The sequence below is a fragment of the Carcharhinus amblyrhynchos genome, chromosome 7 (assembly GCF_965287045.1).
Source record: "Carcharhinus amblyrhynchos chromosome 7, sCarAmb.v2.hapA, whole genome shotgun sequence".
NCBI classification, from domain to species: domain Eukaryota; kingdom Metazoa; phylum Chordata; class Chondrichthyes; order Carcharhiniformes; family Carcharhinidae; genus Carcharhinus; species Carcharhinus amblyrhynchos.
Genome location: NC_137330.1, coordinates 62,705,499 through 62,727,567, shown reverse-complemented (window position 1 = coordinate 62,727,567; position 22,069 = coordinate 62,705,499). Strand labels below are relative to the sequence as shown.

At 40.1% G+C, this 22,069-nt stretch overlaps 1 protein-coding gene across 5 annotated transcripts in view; it reads left to right on the top strand.

Annotated features, from left to right (window-relative positions):
• lama2 (laminin, alpha 2) overlaps positions 1 to 22,069 on the top strand; it is a 363,864-nt gene that overhangs the window by 321,055 nt on the left and 20,740 nt on the right. For all 5 annotated transcript variants that reach the window (XM_080192473.1, XM_080192472.1, XM_080192475.1 and 2 more), the window contains 10 exons: positions 3,975 to 4,134; positions 6,328 to 6,452; positions 7,011 to 7,173; positions 7,283 to 7,427; positions 7,513 to 7,651; positions 18,110 to 18,230; positions 18,382 to 18,558; positions 18,967 to 19,115; positions 19,910 to 20,086; positions 21,735 to 21,894. In XM_080192473.1, coding sequence (XP_080048599.1) covers positions 3,975 to 4,134; positions 6,328 to 6,452; positions 7,011 to 7,173; positions 7,283 to 7,427; positions 7,513 to 7,651; positions 18,110 to 18,230; positions 18,382 to 18,558; positions 18,967 to 19,115; positions 19,910 to 20,086; positions 21,735 to 21,894 — 1,516 coding nt within the window. The remainder of the gene's footprint in view (positions 1 to 3,974; positions 4,135 to 6,327; positions 6,453 to 7,010; positions 7,174 to 7,282; positions 7,428 to 7,512; positions 7,652 to 18,109; positions 18,231 to 18,381; positions 18,559 to 18,966; positions 19,116 to 19,909; positions 20,087 to 21,734; positions 21,895 to 22,069) is intronic.

Sequence of the window (22,069 nt, the reverse complement as noted above, 5' to 3'; positions counted from 1 at the left end):
GTAATTTTTGATAACCTTCTTGGCTGTGGATTTTTTGTTGGGGTGTCACAGACTACATAGATTCACATATGTTAAAGACCTTTGTTCAATTTTAAATTTTTAAAAAGAGCAACGAGCATATCTATATCTGTATTGTATGTGAAAGCTTAGTTCCTTGCATTAGGTACAAATCATCCACATTTACCTTGCATTGCAATTTTGATGAAAAATAAAACATTAAACAGGTAGAACCCATGGGTACACGTGAACCAATCAGTTAATGAAAAAGAGTAAATTCACTCCCTTGTTTGGAAAATGATGGCTTCAATTTTCATCCCTATATTTGAGTGGAAATGCACTGGAAATCCTGAAGCAGAATGATCGCACTGTTCCTGCTGTGTTTCCACCCACCATCATTTTAACTGGAGCCTACAAATAGAAACACAAGACTGTCTTTGTTTTAAGTACTAGAGAGACTAAATGTAGAGTTGTCTAATTGGCAGTCCTCAGAGTTACTCCTGCAGACTGCGCTAAAATGGAGTGTTTTTTTTAAACTGTATTTGTGAGACCAAGTGGAGCCTTCATGTCTCTCTTAATGCTCTGCTTGACCCAACAAACATTGACTTGCAGTATACCCAACATGTATCTCTCTCTCTTCAAATTTAATCTTAAATTTAAAGATGGTCTTTTCAAGTCTACTGATCCCCTTTCCTGGGGGGAATTGTTTTCAGAAAGTGTCTGTTAATGAATTTGTTATTAAAAGAAAACACACTCAATGATTTTACCCATTCATTGCATTTAACTGCCTTCAACTACTTAATCCATGATAAAAACAAGCATTATATTCCGAGCCCCATTTCAAGCAGTTGGAGCTGTCACTCAAACTGTGAACTGACAGTCACCTCACTCTGATAATGATAGGTTGTGAAATAGTTATGCAGCACAAATCCTATAATGTTAGTCCTTAGCCTCTTATCGACCAAGTGAGATAGCAAACATCAATTTATTTTTAAATTGCAATGTTTTCAAAAAAAAAGAAATGCCGGACATTTGAATGCCTTGACAGCTTGTCATTTCCTTTGACAACTTGACAATTCCAATGAGCTTGATATTTCCCTTGACAACTTGAAAGTTCCAACAAGCTTGGCAGATCCATTGAGTTTATTAACTTTTTACAAACATGCATGAACTGTCGGAAAAAGCATTTGGCCTCTCCCACAGACCACCTGACCTCTCAAAAAGGGCAATGCACCTCTCAAAAATATGTCCCTGGACCAACCAAAAAAAGGTACCCATCTCTCCAAAGATCTCTAGCAGTTTTAGACCCCTTTCCTGTAAATTCTAAAACTCATAAATTGTGTTTTGGTCATCCCACTAATGAAAATTGGATCTAATTGAAGGCAGCTTATCTGTAATCCACAGATGTGCAAACTACAACCTGGCATGTTGCCCCAGGCACTCTACCCCAACCTACCCAAAAATGGTGGAGACTTTGGAGCATGATTTCTGGATGCAGGCCTCTGGCAGCATTTTGTTTAAGCTATAAAACCTTCCAGTCTGTGCAAAAATTCAGGCCTCAGAGTCTACTTGTAGTATACGCAGGCATTGTACTTGGGTCATTGTCCCCAATGTGCTCAGAGAGTAGTAAGGGTGTGGAATGCCTTGCCTGCAACAGTAGTGGACATTAAGGGCATTTAAGTGGTCATTGTGGAGTGTGGAGGGTGTGGAGAGTCTGCAGAAGGATCTAGATAGGCTGGGCGAATGGGCCAGGAAATGGCAAATGGAATTTAATGTTGGCAAGTGTGAGGTGGCCCACTTTGGTAGGAAGAATGGTAGGAAGGACTATTACTTACGGGGCGAAAAACTGCAGCAGGCGACGGTGCAGAGGGACCTCGGGGTCCTTGTGCATGAGTCGCAAAAACCCAGCTTGCAGGTGCAGCAGGTGGTCAGGAAGGCGAATGGGATGCTGGCCTTCATAGCGAGGGGGATTGAATATAAAAGTAGGGAGGTCTTGCTGCAGCTGTATAGGGCATTGGTGAGGCCGCAGCTGGAGTACTGTGTGCAGTTTTGGGCGCCGCACCTGCGCAAGGATATTTTGGCCCTGGAGGGAGTGCAGAGGAGGTTTACTAGGCTGATACCGGAGTTGAGGGGATTGAGCTATGAGGAGAGGCTGAATAAACTAGGCTTGTACTCGTTAGAGTTTAGAAGAATGAGGGGAGATCTCATTGAGACATATAAGATGATGAATGGGATGGATAGGATAGAGGTGGAGAGACTCTTCCCGCTCAAAAAAGACAGTAGGACTAGGGGGCACAGCCTCAAGATAAAGGGGAGGCGGTTTAGAACGGAGTTGAGGAGGAACTTCTTCACTCAAAGGGTGGTGAATCTCTGGAATTCTCTGCCCGTTGAAGTGGTGGAGGCTGCCTCGCTAAATATTTTTAAGAAGCGGGTTGATGGGTTCTTGATAAGAGAGGGGATTAAGGGTTATAGGGAGAGGGCGGGAAAGTGGAACTGAGCCACAACAGATCAGCCATGATCTTATTGAATGGCGGGGCAGGCTCGAAGGGCTAGATGGCCTACTCCTGCTCCTATTTCTTATGTTCTTATGTTCTTATTGGATAAACATATGGATGATATTGGAATAGTGTAGGTTAGATGGACTTTAGATTGGTTTCACAGGTCGGCGCAACATCGAGGGGCGAAGGGCCTGTGCTGCGCTATAATGTTCTGTGTTCTATGTTCTATGTTCTGAGCTTAAATATCTTGCACCTTTCTCACAATAAAACAATCTGGGTGGGATTTTCCAGCTGTGCTCATCCCAATACCCCAAAATTGCAAAACCCCATCCTAGGTCAGCGGATCTTTGCATGGTCTGCCCCTTCACCTATCATGATTTCCATGGTGGGTGGGATGGGAAAATTCCCCCCACTGTGTCTTCCTTTGATCTCGAACAATCAAACCACTCAGACTCACTGTCAGGCAGTCCGCTGCACAGGATATTTATCCGCTATTTAAGTGTACAGTCCCAAAATAATATAATCTTCTACACCTCATAATTCTAACAATGTAGATAAACTTTGGGTTCTCATATAATCTAAGCAAAGTAGTTAAAAGAAACCTAACGAAGCAAGGATGCATTGCACCCTGCTTGCGTGCAGGAGGAATTAAGAATTGTTTCAGAGAGGTTCAGAGGAGATTTATAAGGATGCCACCAAGAATGGTGAACATTAACTCTAAGAAAAAATTGAATAGGCTGGAGCTATTTTCCTTTGTAACTGAGAAAGCTGAGGTGATATTTCATTGAGATGTATATTATTATGTGGAGCTGAGATGGGAAGAGATTACTTCCATTAACAAAGACGTCAGTAACTATGGAGCAACAGTTTAAAGTAAGGGGAAATTCTTTTTACCCAGAGGACGGTCAGGAACTGAAAGGTGGTAGAAACGGAAACCTTCATCTCTAGGACCTAGCTTTAAAGTGCCGTAACTCACAGAGTCACGGATGAAGAGCTATAAAGTGCGATTCAGCTGGACATCGCATTTTTGGCCAGTGCAGACATAAATGGCCGAAATGATATCCTTCTGTGCCACAGACACTCTGGCTGGGATTTTACAAACTCACTCAGGCAAGGCTTGTAATATCCCGCCCGAGGCCTGGGATGGGCGAGCGGTAAAATTCTGGCCTCTCTGTTTCTATGTAAAAGCATGAGAAAATAAGTTAATGGGATGGAATGATTAAAAATAATCCTTACATTGTTCACCATTTCATTTTCTCATAGCTTACTCTTCATTTTCATTATGACAGTAATTACTTTCTTATCTCTCCATCTTCCTATATTGGAAAAATCATTGTACATTGACTATTGAAGCCTGACCCCCAAGAAATAAATTTCACTTGAATTAAATTTAATTTTATTCTGCAAAACCCTGTCTTTAATTATTTCTTTAATTTGTAAACTGCAACAGTAATCGATCATCTCTTTTACAATAAAAAGGTTTAGAAGAAATGGTACAATTTCTGTACGTGCACTAGATGGTCCGAGGGCAAGCATCATGCCAGCCACCTATAGCGCAGTATCACCTGAAGGCTATACAATTCTTGATGTGGATGAAAATGCTTACCTGTTTGTTGGTGGTCTAACAGGAGAAGTGAGGGTATGGTATGAAATTTATTCAAATAAATCATTGTTTGATCTATCATATTAATAATCCAGTAGAAATATCATCAAGTGTCAATTTACATAAATAATCAGTTCCATAAGTACCGGTATATTTGTTTCAAAATCTACTTTTTTCACAATTACATAACTAGATAATTTAATGAGCAGCAAGGAAGAAGAAGAAATTGCATCAATCAGGCACTTTTCACAACATTAATAATGTAGGAACATGGGAACTAAACCATACAGAGCAACATATCCTTTACTGGGTTACTGGCCTGGACAGGATGCTCTTCAGAGGGTCAGTGCAGACTCGATGGACGGAATGGCCTCCTTTTGCATTGTATAGATTCTAAGAACTAAAAAGAACATTGCCAAAACCAGCAATTTTATAATGACTATATAATCCATTGTAGCAATATTGTTCAAGGGATAAATGTTAGTCAGGATAGTGGGGAAAACTCACCTGCTCTTCCTCAAAATCTGTCCATGTGATCATTTACAACCAGCTGAGGGTACAGAAAGGACCTTGGTTCAATACCTGAAAGCAGCAGCTCCAATAATGTAGCACTCCTTCAGTCCTACATTGCAGTGTCATTGAGTACAAAAGCCTTCTGACCCAGAAGCAAAAATACTCAACGTTGAGTCACAATTAACACTATTCTACTTCAGGTCTTTAAGAATTAATACTCTGGAATGTTATTAACCGTTCGCTTGTGTTCCTTCATGGAGGACTGGTGCTTGCATTTGTGAACATTTGTGGTATGATGCTGATTGGAAGCCAAGCACTTCTCCATTGGAAAGGGAAAATAGAGGAAAAGCATAGGAAGAATCCAAACTAAAGTCTCCTCTGGATCACTGTTATGCTACCTCTTAGCCAACTTTGCAAAGCAGCATTGTTGGATGTGTGGCTGCAGGTCTACCACCAATCAATGTGATGCATGGCACAGGAGACAAGGGAAGATCAGAAAAATAATTGAAAATGAAGGGAAGTCTTTCATGCAATTCAGACTATTTTCCACCACTTGTGTTTGTGTTCACAAATGGAAGCAATTTCCATCAGCAGACACATTATCAGAGAAAGTATACAATGCTCACTAAATTCTCCCAGGTCCTTCATAGAAAAATTGTGAAAAATAACTTTGCCGGAACAATGTACATGGTATAAAACTACCTTTTCAAAAGTGTTTATTTTAGTTTTTTTTTTGTCTTCTTGCTTCTGTCTAACATGTCAGCACAATATTTACTATCAGTTAGAACTGATGCAAGTCTACATGGAACTAACATACATTTTTCGGGAAGTGTTTTTTGCAGAGTTGAGATGCAGATCGAGCATGACCTAATTAAATGACAGAAGAATCCTGAGGGGTTGAATGGCTAATTCCTTTTTCGCTGTAAACCCATAAATGGAAAAAAAAACACTGAAATGTTATGTAAAAATATGCTATATAAAATGCCTACAAAAACTTGTGAGATTAATAATAGGCTCTTGAAGCACTTAAATATAATACAAGATAAGTAGATATTAGTAGCAAATATATTGAGTACAGTCCATCTTGAAAGGAATAACTGATTCTTCTTATTTTGCCTGACCTGTTAAGACTTGGAGAAGATCCTTACACGCAGCCATTTGACGATTAGCAGAAATGACACTTAATGCCATTGCCACCTCTCTGCACTTTGCCTGGTAGTTTTTTTGAATGGCCCACTCCACTGCATCTCAAACTGGTCCTCCCTTCTCTAGCTGATATAGGCAAGCAGCATTTTGACCAATTCTTCTGAAAGTGCGGAGGAAATCAGGCCTACAGATAAACTTTCATGTAATTTTTCTAATTAGTCATTCTGCTTACCACAAAAGTAAAATTGTTGATAATGATACCTGATACTTGAAGGTTCAAGTATTAAATCTGGAGGACTGTCATTTCACATATCTCAATGCCAAGCTCCTGTTTGGAGACAGTTTTACTGATGAGGCATGTCTTTCTTTCTCTAGTTGATTTGACATCTATTTGCTTTAGCATCATAAAGGAAAATAATAACATCAGTTGGGCGTGTCTTACATATTGTTCTATTTCTACTGAATCTCTGCATGTAACTGGAATCACACTTTACAGGCTGGCAAAACACAAGTGATGTAATTGATTGCATCAGTACTGTAATTATACATCTTATTCTCTAATCCTTTAAGAAATCAGATGTGGTCAAGACAACCACTTTCTCTGGCTGCATGGGAGAAACTTCCTTGGATCGCAAACCTATTGGATTGTGGAATTATAGAGACAGACAGGGAGAATGCAAAGGCTGTGTTGTGAGGTATGTACTCCTACCTTTCACAGGTAAAGTTTCTAGTCCCAAATATCACTGCATTTCTATTCCTTTTAGAATTGGGATAAAGAATTCTGTGATTTTGTGTTCCTGATGAGTTTCTCCAACTAGAAGACAATGGCATAATTGTAACATTGCTGGATCCCACCAGGGCAGTTGGGGAAATCTAAATACAATTGTCTCATGAAATCTTGGTAATCTAGAAAGCATTGGATTGTAACTGAAAACCCAACCAGTACACTGATGTATCTGTTTTCTATGTAACTTCAGACCCACAGCAGTGGAGTTCGCTCTTAACTGCTGCTGTGATGACCTAACAAACCACTCAGTTCAAGGGTAATAAGGATTTGGGCATTAAATGCACGCCTTATCTGAATGAGAGTATAAAATGCAGGGACCTCTGGGAGCTGCTTATTTGCTGGAGTGCAGAGAATGAGGAGCTGGGAATTTGGTGAATGAGAGATTTCAGTGAAGAGGGAAACTATAAATTAATTAAGAAAAATAAATTTAATGAATAAAATTCTTTATGTTTCCCTCTCTTTAAAGCCCACAACCCACTGACACTGAAGGCACTGTACAGTTTGATGGTGAAGGCTATGCAGCTGTGGGTCGACCAACTCGCTGGAATCCAAATGTGTCAGCGATTGTATTCAAATTCAGGACTTTTACATCAGATGCGCTGCTCATGTACCTTGCCACAAAGGATCTGGTAAATGCAGTGTCAATATTTTGACAGCAAACTATTTTTTCAGTCTCATGCCTGAGCAGAACTCTGATTAATTTTTTGCCTATTTTTAAATGTTGCTAAATTTTAACAGAGAGATTTCATGAGCGTTGAATTGGCTGATGGACGAATAAAGGTTAGGTATGACCTTGGCTCAGGCGCAGTTAATGTCACCAGTAGAGGACGCCACAATGATGGGAAATGGAAATCTTTCACATTGTCAAGAATTCTGAAACAAGGTGTGTTTTTTACAGTAATATTTTCGCTGCACAAAAGTTTTCTGATTAAATTTGATGATTAATCAAATACTTTCTATGTTGGCAGCAAATATTTCCATACGTGATATAATAAACAATAAAGAAGAAAGCCTGGTTGTAATTTCCCCAGGAACAAACTTTGGTCTTAATCTGAAAGCGGACGAGAAGATATATTTTGGTGGCTTGCCTATATTACAAAATTTAAGGTACATCTTTCTTCAGTAATACATTTTTGATGACAAGTGGTTCATATTCTTGTTTTCTGAAATGGAAAAAAATTGTGCTTTTTTAATTTGTGACAAGTATATACATACCCAGTATATAGATAAAAAAATTAGGTCATTCAGCCCTTTGAGCTAGCTCTTCCATTCAATAGAATCATAGCTGATCCTCCATCTCAATGCCATATTCCTATCCCCGTCTACCATGACATATTTAGAGTCTAGAAATCTATCTATTTCCTTTTAAAGTATATTCAGTGATTTAACATTTACAACCTTCATGGTAGAGAATTCCATTGGTTCACCATTCTCTATTAAGAAGTTTCTTCTCATCTCAGTCTTAAATGACTTACCCGGTATCCTGAGACTGTCACCCCTTGTTCTAAACCCACCAGCCAGAGGAAGTAGTATCCCTGCATCCAGTCTGTCCAGCCCTGTCAGAGCTTTATACATTTCAATGAGATCAACTCCCTTTCTTCTAAACTCCAGTGAGTACAGGTCGAGTCAACTCAATCTCTCCTCATCCAATGATCCTGCCATCCCAGGAATTAGTCTGGTGAACCTTTGCTGAACTTCCTCTACGGCAAGTATATCATTTCTGAGGTAAGGAGACCAAAACTGCACATATTATACCTAGTGTGGTCTCACGCAAGGCCTTGTACAGCCACAGTAAGATATCCGAGCTCCTGTACTTGTGTCCTCGTGCAATGAAAGCCTTCTTAACTGCTTGCTGTACCTGCATGCTTGCTTTCAGTGATGGGTTTACTTAGATACCCAGGTCCTCGTGTACATTATGAAATTGCACACAATATGGAAGCAGGCTAAAATTACACTCAGACCCTCTCCACTAAAAATCACAAAGTAACAGACACAGATTAGCAGGCAAGAACATGCTTTTAGAATGCAAATGAGGGCTAGCACACAAGGGAAGCTGGACAGAATGGCACCTACAGGAACTAAATTAAAAAACACATCCCCACCCCACCAAATCAGCACTTCTAAACCAGTCAAACAACCTATGGAGACACCTAAAAATTAGCATAGCTAAGGAAACGTCCCTGGCCCCTCAAACTCTTTGAGATCAATCACACACCCATTGTTCAAACCCCAGAGATTCTAGACCATTAATAACCAATCAGACAAAAACGATTAACACACACTTAAAACAATCGTTCTAACACTCGAAAACATCAAGACGGGATGGCTAAAGACAAATACTGTAAATAGAGTATTAGCATTTGAATCGCATACTACACCAAAGTTCAGGTATAACTAAAGCCCGTTGCGGCGGACCTTTAGAGTGCCTTCGGGACAGTCTGATTGTATGTCCTGACTGCACCTCCGTCGACATAAAAAAAAATAAAGCTGTGCCGTTATTGAATACACCCTGAGTCCGTAGTGGTCGTTTCGCCCACTCGCGTTAACACTGTTCTTCCTAATGAAGTAGATAACTTCACATTTATCCATGTTGTACTGCATCCACCATGTATTTGTCCACTCACTCAACTTGTCTAAATTACCTTGAAGCCTCTTAATGGCAGATGGTGACTAGTGGAGTGCCCCAGGGGTCGGTGCTGGGGCCTCAGCTATTTACCATTTATATAGATGATCTGGAGGAGGGAACCAAGTGTAGGGTGTCGAAATTTGCGGATGACACCAAGATTGGGGGAACGGCAAATTGTGCGGAGGGTGTGGAGAGTCTGCAGAAGGATCTAGATAGGCTGGGCGAATGGGCCAGGAAATGGCAAATGGAATTTAATGTTGGCAAGTGTGAGGTGGTCCACTTTGGTAGGAAGAATGGTAGGAAGGACTATTACTTACGGGGCGAAAAACTGCAGCAGGTGACGGTGCAGAGGGACCTCGGGGTCCTTGTGCATGAGTCGCAAAAACCCAGCTTGCAGGTGCAGCAGGTGGTCAGGAAGGCGAATGGGATGCTGGCCTTCATAGCGAAGGGGATTGAATATAAAAGTAGGGAGGTCTTGCTGCAGCTGTATAGGGCATTGGTGAGGCCGCAGCTGGAGTACTGTGTGCAGTTTTGGGCGCCGCACCTGCGCAAAGATGTTTTGGCCTTGGAGGGAGTGCAGAGGAGGTTTACTAGACTGATACCAGAGTTGAGGGGGTTGAACTATGAGGAGAGGCTGAATAAACTAGGCTTGTACTCGTTAGAGTTTAGAAGAATGAGGGGAGATCTCATTGAGACGTATAAGATGATGAATGGGATGGATAGGATAGAGGTGGAGAGACTCTTCCCACTGAAAAAAGACAGTAGGACTAGGGGGCACAGCCTCAAGATAAAGGGGGGGCGTTTTAGAACGGAGTTGAGGAGGAACTTCTTCACTCAAAGGGTGGTGAATCTCTGGAATTCTCTACCCATTGAAGTGGTGGAGGCTGCCTCGCTAAATATTTTCAAGAAGCGGGTTGATGGGTTTTTGATAAGAGAGGGGATTAAGGGTTATGGGGAGAGGGCCGGAAAGTGGAACTGAGCCACGACAGATCAGCCATGATCTTATTGAATGGCGGGGCAGGCTCGAAGGGCTAGATGGCCTACTCCTGCTCCTATTTCTTATGTTCTTATGTTCTTATATCCTCCTCACCATTCCTATCAGTTAATCAACTCTCAGCCAATATATTATCCCCAATCCCTGTGTGCTTTAATTTTGCACACTGACCTCTTATGTGGAACTTTATCAAACGATTTCAGAAAATCCAAATACACCATATCCACTGATTCTCCCTTATTTATTCTGCTAGTTACATCCTCAAAAAGTTCCAGTAAGTTTGTCAAACCTGATTTCTCTTTGATAAATACACGTTGACTGTCTAATCATGTTGATATTTTCTAAGCGTCTGTACCCCAATAGAATATAGCAGTTTCCCAACCACTGATGTTAGGCTAACCATTCTGAAATTCCCTGTTTTCTCCTTTTTCCCCTTTTTAAATAGGTAGGGTTACATTTGCCACCCTCCAATCTGCCAGGATTGTTCCAAAATCTTCAGAACTTTGGAAGAGGAGAGCCAACAGATCAAATATTTCCATGATCATCTTGTTTAGTACTCTGGGATGTAGATTATCAGGCCCTTGGGATTTATCGGCTTTCATTCCATCGATTTCTTTAGCACTTTTTTAGTAATACTAATTTCCTTCCATTATTCCTTCTCACTCGACCCTTGGTTCCCTAACATTTCTGGGAAGTTATTTGTGTCTGCCTCCATGAAGGTAGAACGAAAGTAATTGTTTAATTGCCATTTCCTTGTTCTCTGAGGATGGCACAGGGGTACAGTGAATAACACTGCTGCCTCACAATGCCAAGGACCTGGGTTCGAATCCTGGCTTGGGCCACTGTCTGTGCGGAGTTTGCATATTCTCCTTGTGTCTGCATGGATTTCTCTTGGGTACACCGGTTTCCCCTCACAGTCCAAAAGATGTGCTGGTTAAGTGCATTGGCCATGCTACATTCTCCCTCAGTGTATCCGAACAAGCACCAGAGTGTGGCACCAAACGGATTTTCACAGTAACTTCATTGCAGTATTAATCCAAGCCTACCTGTGACACTGATAAGTGACTTAAGGTTAAATTATAAATTCTCCAGTTTTGGGCTGTAAGGGACCTACATGTGTCTTTACTAATCTAATTCTTTTTACATACTTGTAGAAACTTTTACAGTCCACTTTTAATGTTCCTTGCAACTTTACTCCCGTACTCCATTTTCCCTTTTTAACCAATTTCTTGGTCCTCCTTGGCTGAATTCTAAACTTCTCCCAAACCTCAGGTTTGCTATTTTTTCTAGCAACTTTATATGACTTATGTTTGGATCCAATACTATTCTTAATTTATATTTAAGTAATGGATGGGTTTCTTTTCTTGTTGAGTTTTTGTGCCAGACAGGAATGTTTAAATAATATATACACTTAATATTATGGCAATCTAATAGTTACAGTACTGGGTTAATAACCCAGGGATCATGAGTTTAAATGCCACCTGGGCTAAATTTGCTCATTTACGGCCTGACATCATGGGTGGAAGTTTTTGAGAAAATTTCTAATTCTCCAGCTAGCGTGAAAATGGGAAAGTTTCAGACCCAAGTTTTGGGTAAGTTTTTATGCCCAATCTTGTGCACATAGGGCATAAAAATATGGGCTAGTCTCTTTCTAACATCTCCAGGCAGTGAGTGGGGCTTAATTCAGCAACCAGCAGCAAAGGGAGATATTGCAGATGTGCAGACCTCTGTGTCTGCACATGTGCAATTCCAGCAGCAGAGGGAGCTTTGCACATCTGCAGACCTTTGTGGCTGTGCATGTACAACTCCACCAGCAGAGTCCTGACAGAGAGAGAGAGAGAACTGTCAAGCCTGTGCTTCGCAGCCAGCCTTAATACAGCAGCACCCCCCCGCAATCATGGGGAACCATGGCCAATCACTAGCCCCCAGCACCCAGACCGATTGTGCCCCACCTCCATCCACCCCATCGATCGCCTACAGAGTGGCAGCAGGCACCCCATTCCTTCCCCATACCAATCGCAACTGCAGAGTGCACAGCAGCAACTCACCCCCCCGCCCCACCCTCCACACAGATATGATTCAGAGTGAGCAGCAGCCCCCTTCCCTCCACAATTGGGCTGTCCTGGCCTGGCTCCACCTTCTTCAAGCCTGGTTCCCCCCATAGGCACTGCCTGATGGGCTGTGACAAGGTGCCTAGTGGGCATTGCCAAGCTGCCAGGCTGAAGGTGTCAAGGTGCTATGTTGGCACTGCCAGGTTGGAACTGCGCATAGTACACCCCCTTGTATTCATCCTCCCTGGAGGCCTTAATGGCCTCTGCTTCTACAAGTGATGCCAACATGACTGTTCTCCATTCATGAGGAGCAGGTGATTTCCACGTCGGAAAGAAACTCTGGTGGTGAAGCCATAAAGACAAGTGAGCCCAGAAGATGCAGTTTGCACATTCTCCCCGGGTCTGCATGGATTTCCTCCGGGCTCTCTGGTTTCCTCCCACAGTCCAAAGATGTGCAGGTTAGGTGCATTGGCCACGCTAAATTGCCCCTTAGTGTCCCGGGATGCGTAGGTTAGAGGGATTAGCAGGGTAAATATGTGAGGTACAGGGATGGGGCCTAGGTGGGATTGTTGTTGATGCAGACCCGATAGACCAAATGGCCTCCTTCTGTACTGTAAGGACTCTGTAATTGAGCGCTGGCCTCATGTATGCTGTGTAAATCAACCTATACAATATTGAAATAATTTATTGTGCCTCTCGCTGGAAATGGATGAGAGGCTGACCTTGTTGGAAATCTGATTCTGATAAGATTAGGAGCGCCAAAAAATCAGGCACGATTCTGATTTCTCAGCTCTCTCACAATTTTACCGGCTCATTCCACCCACTTATGGACAAAACAAACCAGTAAATTTTGTTAGAAAGGACCAGATAGGCTCTCTCCTTCCATTCCGTCAAGGACAACTGTCAAACATCTCAGAAATTAGACTCTATGATACTTTGGAAAACCATTTGGGGAAGGAAAGGACAAATTCAATCTTTATACTTTTAAGAGCGCTTATTTGCAGAGATACACATTACGAATATGCATCTCCTAACCCAACCACTGCAGCACAAATGAATCCCCAGTTGATGCACACCACCTGCAAGCAATCTAATATCATTAATACAGTTAACAGATTTCTTCCTCTCTTTAAATAAAAGTTAGTTTATATGTGCAATCAAAATTTTGAAACAAATTTAATGAAAGACCTCAATATTCTGTTCAAAGCATTACATTGTGAGATATCCGCTGCTGACTTGTAAAATTACCTCAGTTAGTTTAATCCCAAAATCTAGTGATGAGAGCATAAAATGTTGGAAACACTCAGCTTCTGTTGGAAAAGAAAAACATAGGAGTAGCATTTCAGGATGACAACCTTTTGTCAGAATCCTTTCCATCAGTTCTGATAAAAGATCATCGCATCTAAATTGTTGACCTGATAATTCCATTTTCACAGATGCTACCTCAGCTGCTGAATGTTCCCAGAACTTTCTCTTTCTATTCCAGATTTTCAGCTCCACAGGGTTTTGTTTTATCCAGCAACCAAGTGACATTAGTGCTACTTACATTTCCTCCAAGTTAAATTCTAGCAGTTGAGACGGTTGGAGAAATAACCTTTCACAGAATTTAAATATGCAACTTTCAAAATTTACCAAGAAATTATGTTGGCAGAATCTGTGGAATTGTATGTTATCAGATGGCCATTTCTCCTGACACAGTAGTGTATGATATGGTGTTAAAGAGGGAGGAAAATAATCCAAATTGTAAAGATACTTGTTTGGATCATATTCTAATGAAAAAGACTTATTCTCTGAGACACCTGTAATGAATATTTGAAACAATGGTAAATTTATCTTGTTTATAGGGTATATTAGTAGAGAAATCTTGCATTGACTGTCTTGTGAAAATCTCTCACTTTATGCAAAAGTATTCTGCAAAACAAAAAGTAGGTTGATTCCAAACTATATTTTAACTGATTGACTACTAAAAAAGATGAATGAAAAAAAATCATTGATTAATCTTGTAGAATAACAAAAATTATGAAAAAGCCTTGTTTCCAAAAGAATATAGAATAAACTCATCACATTTTAGGATACAAAAGCAAAATAGCACAGATGCTGGAAATCTGAAATAGTAAAAAGAAATGAGAACTCAAGAAAAACCTAGCAACACCAATGGAGAAAGGTCTGATGAAAGGTCACAGATCTGAAAAGTTAACTCTCTTTCACTCTCTACGAATGTTGCTTAGCATTTTCAGCATCTTCAGTTTATGTTTCAGGAAATTTTGATTTTCTAATAACTATTTAGAAATCATATTAACATAATCATTTTGTTTTCCTTTTGCACTTTTTTTGAATCCAGTATGAAGGCCAGGTAAGGAGTGTTTCAGTGCATGTCTTTTTCAGTGCATCATGTTGATATTTGCAATTGAGGTGCTTGATTTTGTTGCAATTGCTGTTCTTCACTTTTTGTGAAGCTCGTATTTCATATCCTTTATGCCATAGGTTGCAAGCTTTATGCCTGCTAGCCAGTCAAACTGCTTATTGCTGTTGCACTCTGGCAAACAATGCAACTCAAATGTTATAATACCAGTATGCTTGTGCAAAACAGACTGATGCTATTTTTAAATGACTCATATTTGGGAAGGAAGTGCGATGTGATCATTGAGTATTGGTAAAATCTGCCCACCCGTTCTAATAAGGTGGTATGTGCATAATGCACTGACGATGTTTACAGAACACGCAGGTATAAGTTCCAATTTTAGTTTGTAATCTGTAAACCAGAAATTAAGAAAAGATTAGCTACAGTTGAAGGCATGGCACATTGCAAGATATGATTCTGAATTTGGTGTCATGAAAGACGGCATATTATTAACTTCTTATAGATTGCTTCAGAACTTCAAATGAATTGGTTGTTTATTGATCCACTCATAGATGAGAGTTTGATCTGAGGAGTGATTTCTGATTCTGAGATAAGATATAGGGGCCAGTAATATAATAATTATTTGTGATATCTCGAAGACAATGCATTACACATTGGAATTTTCCCATCTCGTCTATCATGGGAATCATAGTGGGTGGGACACAGATCATGCAAAGGTCCGTTGACCTTGGGTGGAATTTTCCAACTTTGGGGTGAGCATGGCTAGAAAACCCTGCCCATTGTGTGTCCTCATGTCACTTTGGTTCTTTTGTCATTCACCTTAAATTGGTGTTCTAGGCTTTCTGCCAGTGGGAACTACTTTTCGTATCTACTCTGTCTACTCATCATGATTTTAAACACTTCTATCATTTCCTCTTAAGATTCAGCAGGAATTCAATGATTCTAAGGGAATGGCCCTCATTTCTTCATTCTGTCTGCATAATTGAAATCCATGTTCCTGGTTTGTACTCTAAAACTTTTACATCCTCACAAAAGTATTATCCCCAGAATGGGACACAGTCCTCCAATTGAGGTCAAACCAATGTTTTGTAAACACTATAACTTCCTTGCTTTTGTACTGTATGCCTCTACGAACTCTCATTAACCACTATCTCAACTTACCCTGGCATTTTCAATTGTTTGTGCACGTATGCCCCAGATCCTTCTGCACCTATCCCCCCTCCTCTATTTTATGTTGTTTCCCCTCATTCTTCCCACCAAAATGCTTTACTTTACACAGGGAAGATAACCATAAGCTTGGTCAAAGAAGTGGGTTTTAAGAAGGACAGGGAGGCAGAGAAGTTCAGGAGGGTTTTTGAGAGCTTCAAGCCAAGCAGCTGAAGGCATGACCACTGGTGGTGAAGTACCTTCTGCTCCTCCTGGCCCGTAAGGAAACCCAATAATATATCTTTACACTTGCCTTGTTGGACCTCTTGTGACAAACACTCTGGTTTTGCCAAGGGGGAAGCCATCACTGCTGTCCCATACAATGTTTTAAGTAAAATTACAGATTGGGTCCTAATGGCTTCATCAGACACCATTGTTTTTTCTGAGATGACCCATGTGCCTTTCTTATAGGTGTCCCTCTCGCTTGCTCAAAAGAATAGGTTAAGATCAAGACATGGCAGAATGGTATTGGAATTAGAGAGGTTAATTGGCTTAACCCAATGGTAACTGATATCTGATTGGTTTCTATTTGGTGGAAGTGTTCAAAATGGTGCCTGTGGTTCATCAGGGAAGCTGTGAGACATTATATAGTCTTCTGCAGCAGAACATAGACTCTGAAGGAGCAATTCTTGAAGTGATTCTATCAAGGTGTCAGCTACTTTGAATTTTCCTGCCTCTCAGCTCTTCCAAACAACAGCAGGAGATATCTTTCAGATCTCTCAGCTGAATCATGCAGATAACAGATGCATTGTTTTCCCGGACCAGTGATTTAATTAACTTCTTATGGAAACCGGCCAACTAAGAAAGCAGATCTGTACTTTTACCATCTGCTTTCCACCATCACCAGCTCTCTCAACAAAAAACAGATTATCAATGGCACACATAGACCCCTCACTCACTATGGAACAGAAAAGGGTTCCAATTACTTAATATACTGCTGTGACCTTAAATACAAAATCACAAGTTAATGTCCACCACCCTGGTTGTTGTCAGGATTCTTTTTTGCAGCAGAAATGCATGGAGTCGTCATTCTTCAAAGGGTAGGAAGAACTGATTTTATTCTTCTGTGGGATTTGAGCATCACTGGCAAGGCAAGCATTTGTTGCCCAATAAATTGCCCTTAAGAAGATGATGGTAAGCTGCCACCATTAACTGCTGTAGTCCACCTGGTGTAGGGTCACCTACACTACTGTTGTGGAGGGAGTTCCAGGACTTTGGCACAGTGATAATGAAGGAACACTAATATAATTCCAAGTCAGGGCGATGGAATGGCTGTTTGGATATCAAGACTGAGTTTATGATCCCTTTGAAACATTCTTGTAGAAGACAAAATAAGTATATAGTGAAGCACATGCAACCACTCAAGTTGTGATTGAGCAAACTATCATGATGTTAAAGTAAACTATCTGATGTCTTGACTGTTTATAACAGAGCCTGTCTAAGGTATCTAAAATTATTGTAAACTGCTGTCTCTTATGCCACTTCTTCTCATAAAGGGATTTTTCTATAGAGCAGGTTGAAGAAGAGAGCTAGCTTCAACTAAGAGAACAATGAACAGGAACAAGAAGCAATGTCCCCAGAAGGAAATTACATAAAATGTACAGTGCAAAACAAGCCATTCAGCCCTATTATTCCATCTGCATGCTGTTGATCCACAGGACCCCACCCCTCCAACCCCTTTCTATTTAACCCTATCAGCAAAGCCTTTTATTCATTTTTCCTTCATGTGTTTATAGACTTAAATAAGTTTATGCTATTTGCTTCAACTGCTCCTTATGGGATTAAGTTCCACATTTTCACCCACCTTTGGATAAAGAAGTTTCTCTTGAACTCCCTATTAGATTTATTAGTAACCATACCATATTGACTCACCAAGAGATTTAAGTCAGCATTTAATGGAAACATGCGTGTATCATCCATGGCACAATGATCACCTGCATGTGTGCCCAATATCTTATTAAAACACAGAATTCCTGCAAAATATTCAAACTTACATCAAGATTACGAATAACTGTTCAGTTTTCCATAAGAATTATAATCACTCCATCCTAAAGGAATCTCACGACATATTACTACAGCTGTTATATCATAATTCATTCATCATAACAATGAATCTCCTATTTATAACCAAGCGCTCCTTCTAAATGTTTCCATAGTGGGTTAAAGAAGTAAGGAGAAATATTTTTGTCAGTTTAATGATATATTAATATCTCTTTTATCACCAATGTTTTTATTTTATTTCTTGAACATTATTTCAGTAAAGTGTCTACTATTTTAGAAAAAGCGCTGACAAACTTAAATTGAATTTTGTTTATATATATTACAGGCCTGAAGTCAATTTAAAGAAATATAGTGGCTGTCTCAGAGATATAGAAATTTCACAGTCGCCATATAATTTGTTGAGTGGTGCAGATTATCTGGGATTAACAAAAGGCTGCATATTGGAGGTTTGATATCTAAAACTTTATGATATTGTACATTTTATAGCAACTTGCTTTGTTTTTAAAACATTGAATTTTGACACTATACAATACATACTCATGTTTTTGAGGTTGTCTGTGTTTTGCGTGATGTTCACTACTGTGCTCTTCTTGATAGAATGTCTACACTGTTAGCTTCCATAAACCTGGATTTGTCGAGCTTCAGCCACACTCACTGAACATTGGTACAGAAATATCTTTTTCCTTCAGTACAAAAAATGAGACTGGAATGATACTTTATGGAAGTGGAAAAGCTTCAGCTCAAATCAGGAGAAAACGCCGCCAAACTGGACAGGTGTTGCTGACTATAAATTATTTTGTTGTATTGCTCGCTTTTACAAGTTTTGGGTAGTTATTTTATGCTCCTCAGCATTTAATATTTACATATTGAAGCAGTGTAAATAATAGACATGTGAAATACTAAGTATGTTAAGTATTTGTGTTATTCTGATTAAGTATACAGAATTTTAAAACATTCTCATCCTCTGTTTGGTATCTGTTATTCATTATTTTCAAAGACATCTAACTTCCAGTGGTATCCCTATAGCCAAGAAAACCAACAAATAATTTGCTGTAGGAAATTATATTTTGTATCATGTTTATTTTAAAATGCTCTTTGTTATAAGCAATGGGTCACTGCCAATAATGTCAATGTGGTCTGCACTGCAAGTTTGTGCTTGAACTTTGTGATTTATACAAACAGGTATATTATGCAGTTTTCCTAAACAGAGGACGTTTGGAAGTACATATTAGTACTGGCATGCGGGAACATCGGCGCGTCACAATCAAACCAGAATCTGGAGTGTACAATGATGGAAAGGAACATAGTGTTAGACTGCAAAGATCTAAAGGGTATGATGGTTTCTAAATGGTTTACCCATGCCTCAGACTGAATTTTCACATTTTATTGTGCGTACTGATATCTTCACTGTTAACAAAAGTTTGTAAATTCACCCAGTGAGCCTGCCACTGAAATTTAGCAGGCTAGTCAAGTAATGTGCTTTGTATAAATTAATCACTGTTAAATTTGGATAAAATGAGAGGACAGTGCTTAGATCTTGCTCTCTCCCCTCGTGCAGTTTGCAGTGTGAATGTTGAACAGAAACTCCATTTGATTTAAACTCCCTGATGCTAATCCTTATTTCTCTGATGTTGGAGATTCTGACGTCACTAACTACCTGAGTACTATGCACCCATAGCTGCCCCAGCTGACAACTATGTGCCCCACTGCTGTCCCAGTTCACTAGTGTACCTGCAATGCTGTCCAGCTGACTGCTAAGTACCCCCAATTAAGTCCCAACTGCCCGCAATGTGCCATAACGTTGTCCTGGCAGTTTACTATGTATTGTAGTGCTGTCCTAGGTGATTATCATGTACCCCCATGCTCCCCTGCCTGATTATTATGTATCTGTCCTTTATTTCATTACAGCAACTAAAATTGAACTTAGCAGCTATCTGGGAAGGACACAGTTAACACATTTATAAACCTGAGGAAATCTTCCTCCTCATTTGTATGAATTTAGCATAATCCCTTATGTGCAATTTTTGTTGGAATATACAGTTCAGCATGTATTTTAATTATTTCTATTGTCTTGTATTTAAAATTCTTAAATATGCCAATAACATGAGGTTCTTTCTGTTGTCAGGTTGCTCATAGTGCAAGTGAATGAAGAAAGAGCTCAAAGACAACGGCTACCCAGTGATCTTCCTCTCAACATTAAAAGGCTGTTTGTAGGAGGTGTTCCTGTCTCATTCCAAGTCAGTCAGTTAAGAAGCATCACGCATTTTGAAGGATGTATATGGAACTTAGTGATTAATTCAGTGTAAGTAAGACTCCAAAAAAAAATTGGAGAAAGGGAAGAATTAATAGGGTTATTTCTAAATCAGCTACTCCAAGTCAGTGCGTGTTACAAAAGAACGTAGTTGAACATGAAGCCAAGTTAAGATTCAGGGCAGCCAACCATACATTTTCATTCATTAAAACTGGAGAGAAAGTCACAGGCAGTGGGCTCATGATTTCGTAGCATGTGATATTTTAAACTGCTCAACTGGTAAATTACCCTTATAACAAAATCCTGAAATTAATTGAATGGAGCACATTTCTCTATGGAGATTGACTTAGCAATTCCTGTGCCCATTAATGTAATGTATTAATTCTCTTTGTAAAATGTTTGCTTTCATGTTAAATTATTTTATCCATTGAATATACTTCCACCAATAGAGTCTCGGATGTAGTTTGCTTTCACCGCACACATCATGCTGAATTACATGCGAATGTTACAATGTCAACACTAGGATTACCAGAGCAATTTTGCAGAAGAATGTCAATTATAAAACACTTGGACTGAATTTTCATTTTTTTTTCTGTACACCTGCCATAACTCTGGCAGAGGAGCTGCAGAAGTTCCACAAAAGGTGGAGACAGTGGTTGCTGTGTTTCATAATTTCCACAGCTATTCCACAAAGTCACAGACAATGAGTGAGAAAACTCTAAAGAACTCCATCCCTTTTTAATTCTACTCAAGCTGCCGCCCCTATTGTCTCCTGTTCTTTAGAGTCAATGGGCGGATTTTCCAGCCCTTTCCACCAGCAGTCTAGCCAAGCCACACAAAATGCTGTAGACATCAGCAGGACTGGAAGATCCTGCTGGGTGCCAGTGGATCTGTCGCTGAAAAAAATGCCACGGGGGGAATCCGACCCTTGTATCTATTTTTATCTATATCTAATCTGTCATCATTTATTATTTATTTTTTCCTGGGAAAAAAACTTTAAAACCTTTGTTTATTTTGTCTTTCTCCCCCTATCCTTCGAATTTGTAATAAGTTTGTGTTGGTTGAAAACTGTACAGTTCCTAATCCAGGGAGAAGTTAAGATATTGAATGAAACCTGCGGTAGGAGGTTCACTGCCACTGGGATCGGACAATCCCAACGGCTTGAACGGCGAAAGATTTCCCCCTGATGTCTTATTATCTGGCTCTCCAGAGATGCTGCCAGACCTACAGAGTATTTTAAGCATTTTCTGATTTCATTGTTACAAAAAAGACAGTAGGACTAGGGGGCACAGCCTCAAGATAAAGGGGGGGCGGTTCAGAACGGAGTTGAGGAGGAACTTCTTCACTCAAAGGGTGGTGAATCTCTGGAATTCTCTGCCCGTTGAAGTGGTGGAGGCTGCCTCGCTAAATATTTTTAAGAAGCGGGTTGATGGGTTTTTGATAAGAGAAGGGATTAAGGGTTATGGGGAGAGGGCGGGAAAGTGGAACTGAGCCACGACAGATCAGCCATGATCTTATTGAATGGCGGGGCAGGCTCGAAGGGCCAGATGGCCTACTTCTGCTCCTATTTCTTATGTTCTTATGTTCTTATTTCACTTTCCTTTGTAAATAGTTGTTCATTTCTTACAGCGCTGCATATAGTACGATTTACATCAGTCATGCAATTATTCTTCCACCTATTTGTTACCTTCTTTTTTAGACCACTGGATTTTGCCCAACCAGTATCCTTTGAACATGCAGACATTGGAAGGTGCCCGACCCTAAAACATTCAAAACGACCTCCTGATGAGGAGACTGAGACAGCTGAAATCACAGTCAAACCTATCACTGAATTGAAAATAATTCCTACTCCTGCTCCAGTAAGTTCCTTCTTTTTCCAAATTAGCATAAATTGTATGAAGCATTAATGAAAGTTCCGCCCACTTCTAAATCAAAAAGAATTGATTGATCATGTTTGAACTTAATAGGTAATCTCATGAATTTCTGCTTTCTTGATAGCAGCATTAAGTGCAAATAGAGATGAACTCAGCCTAT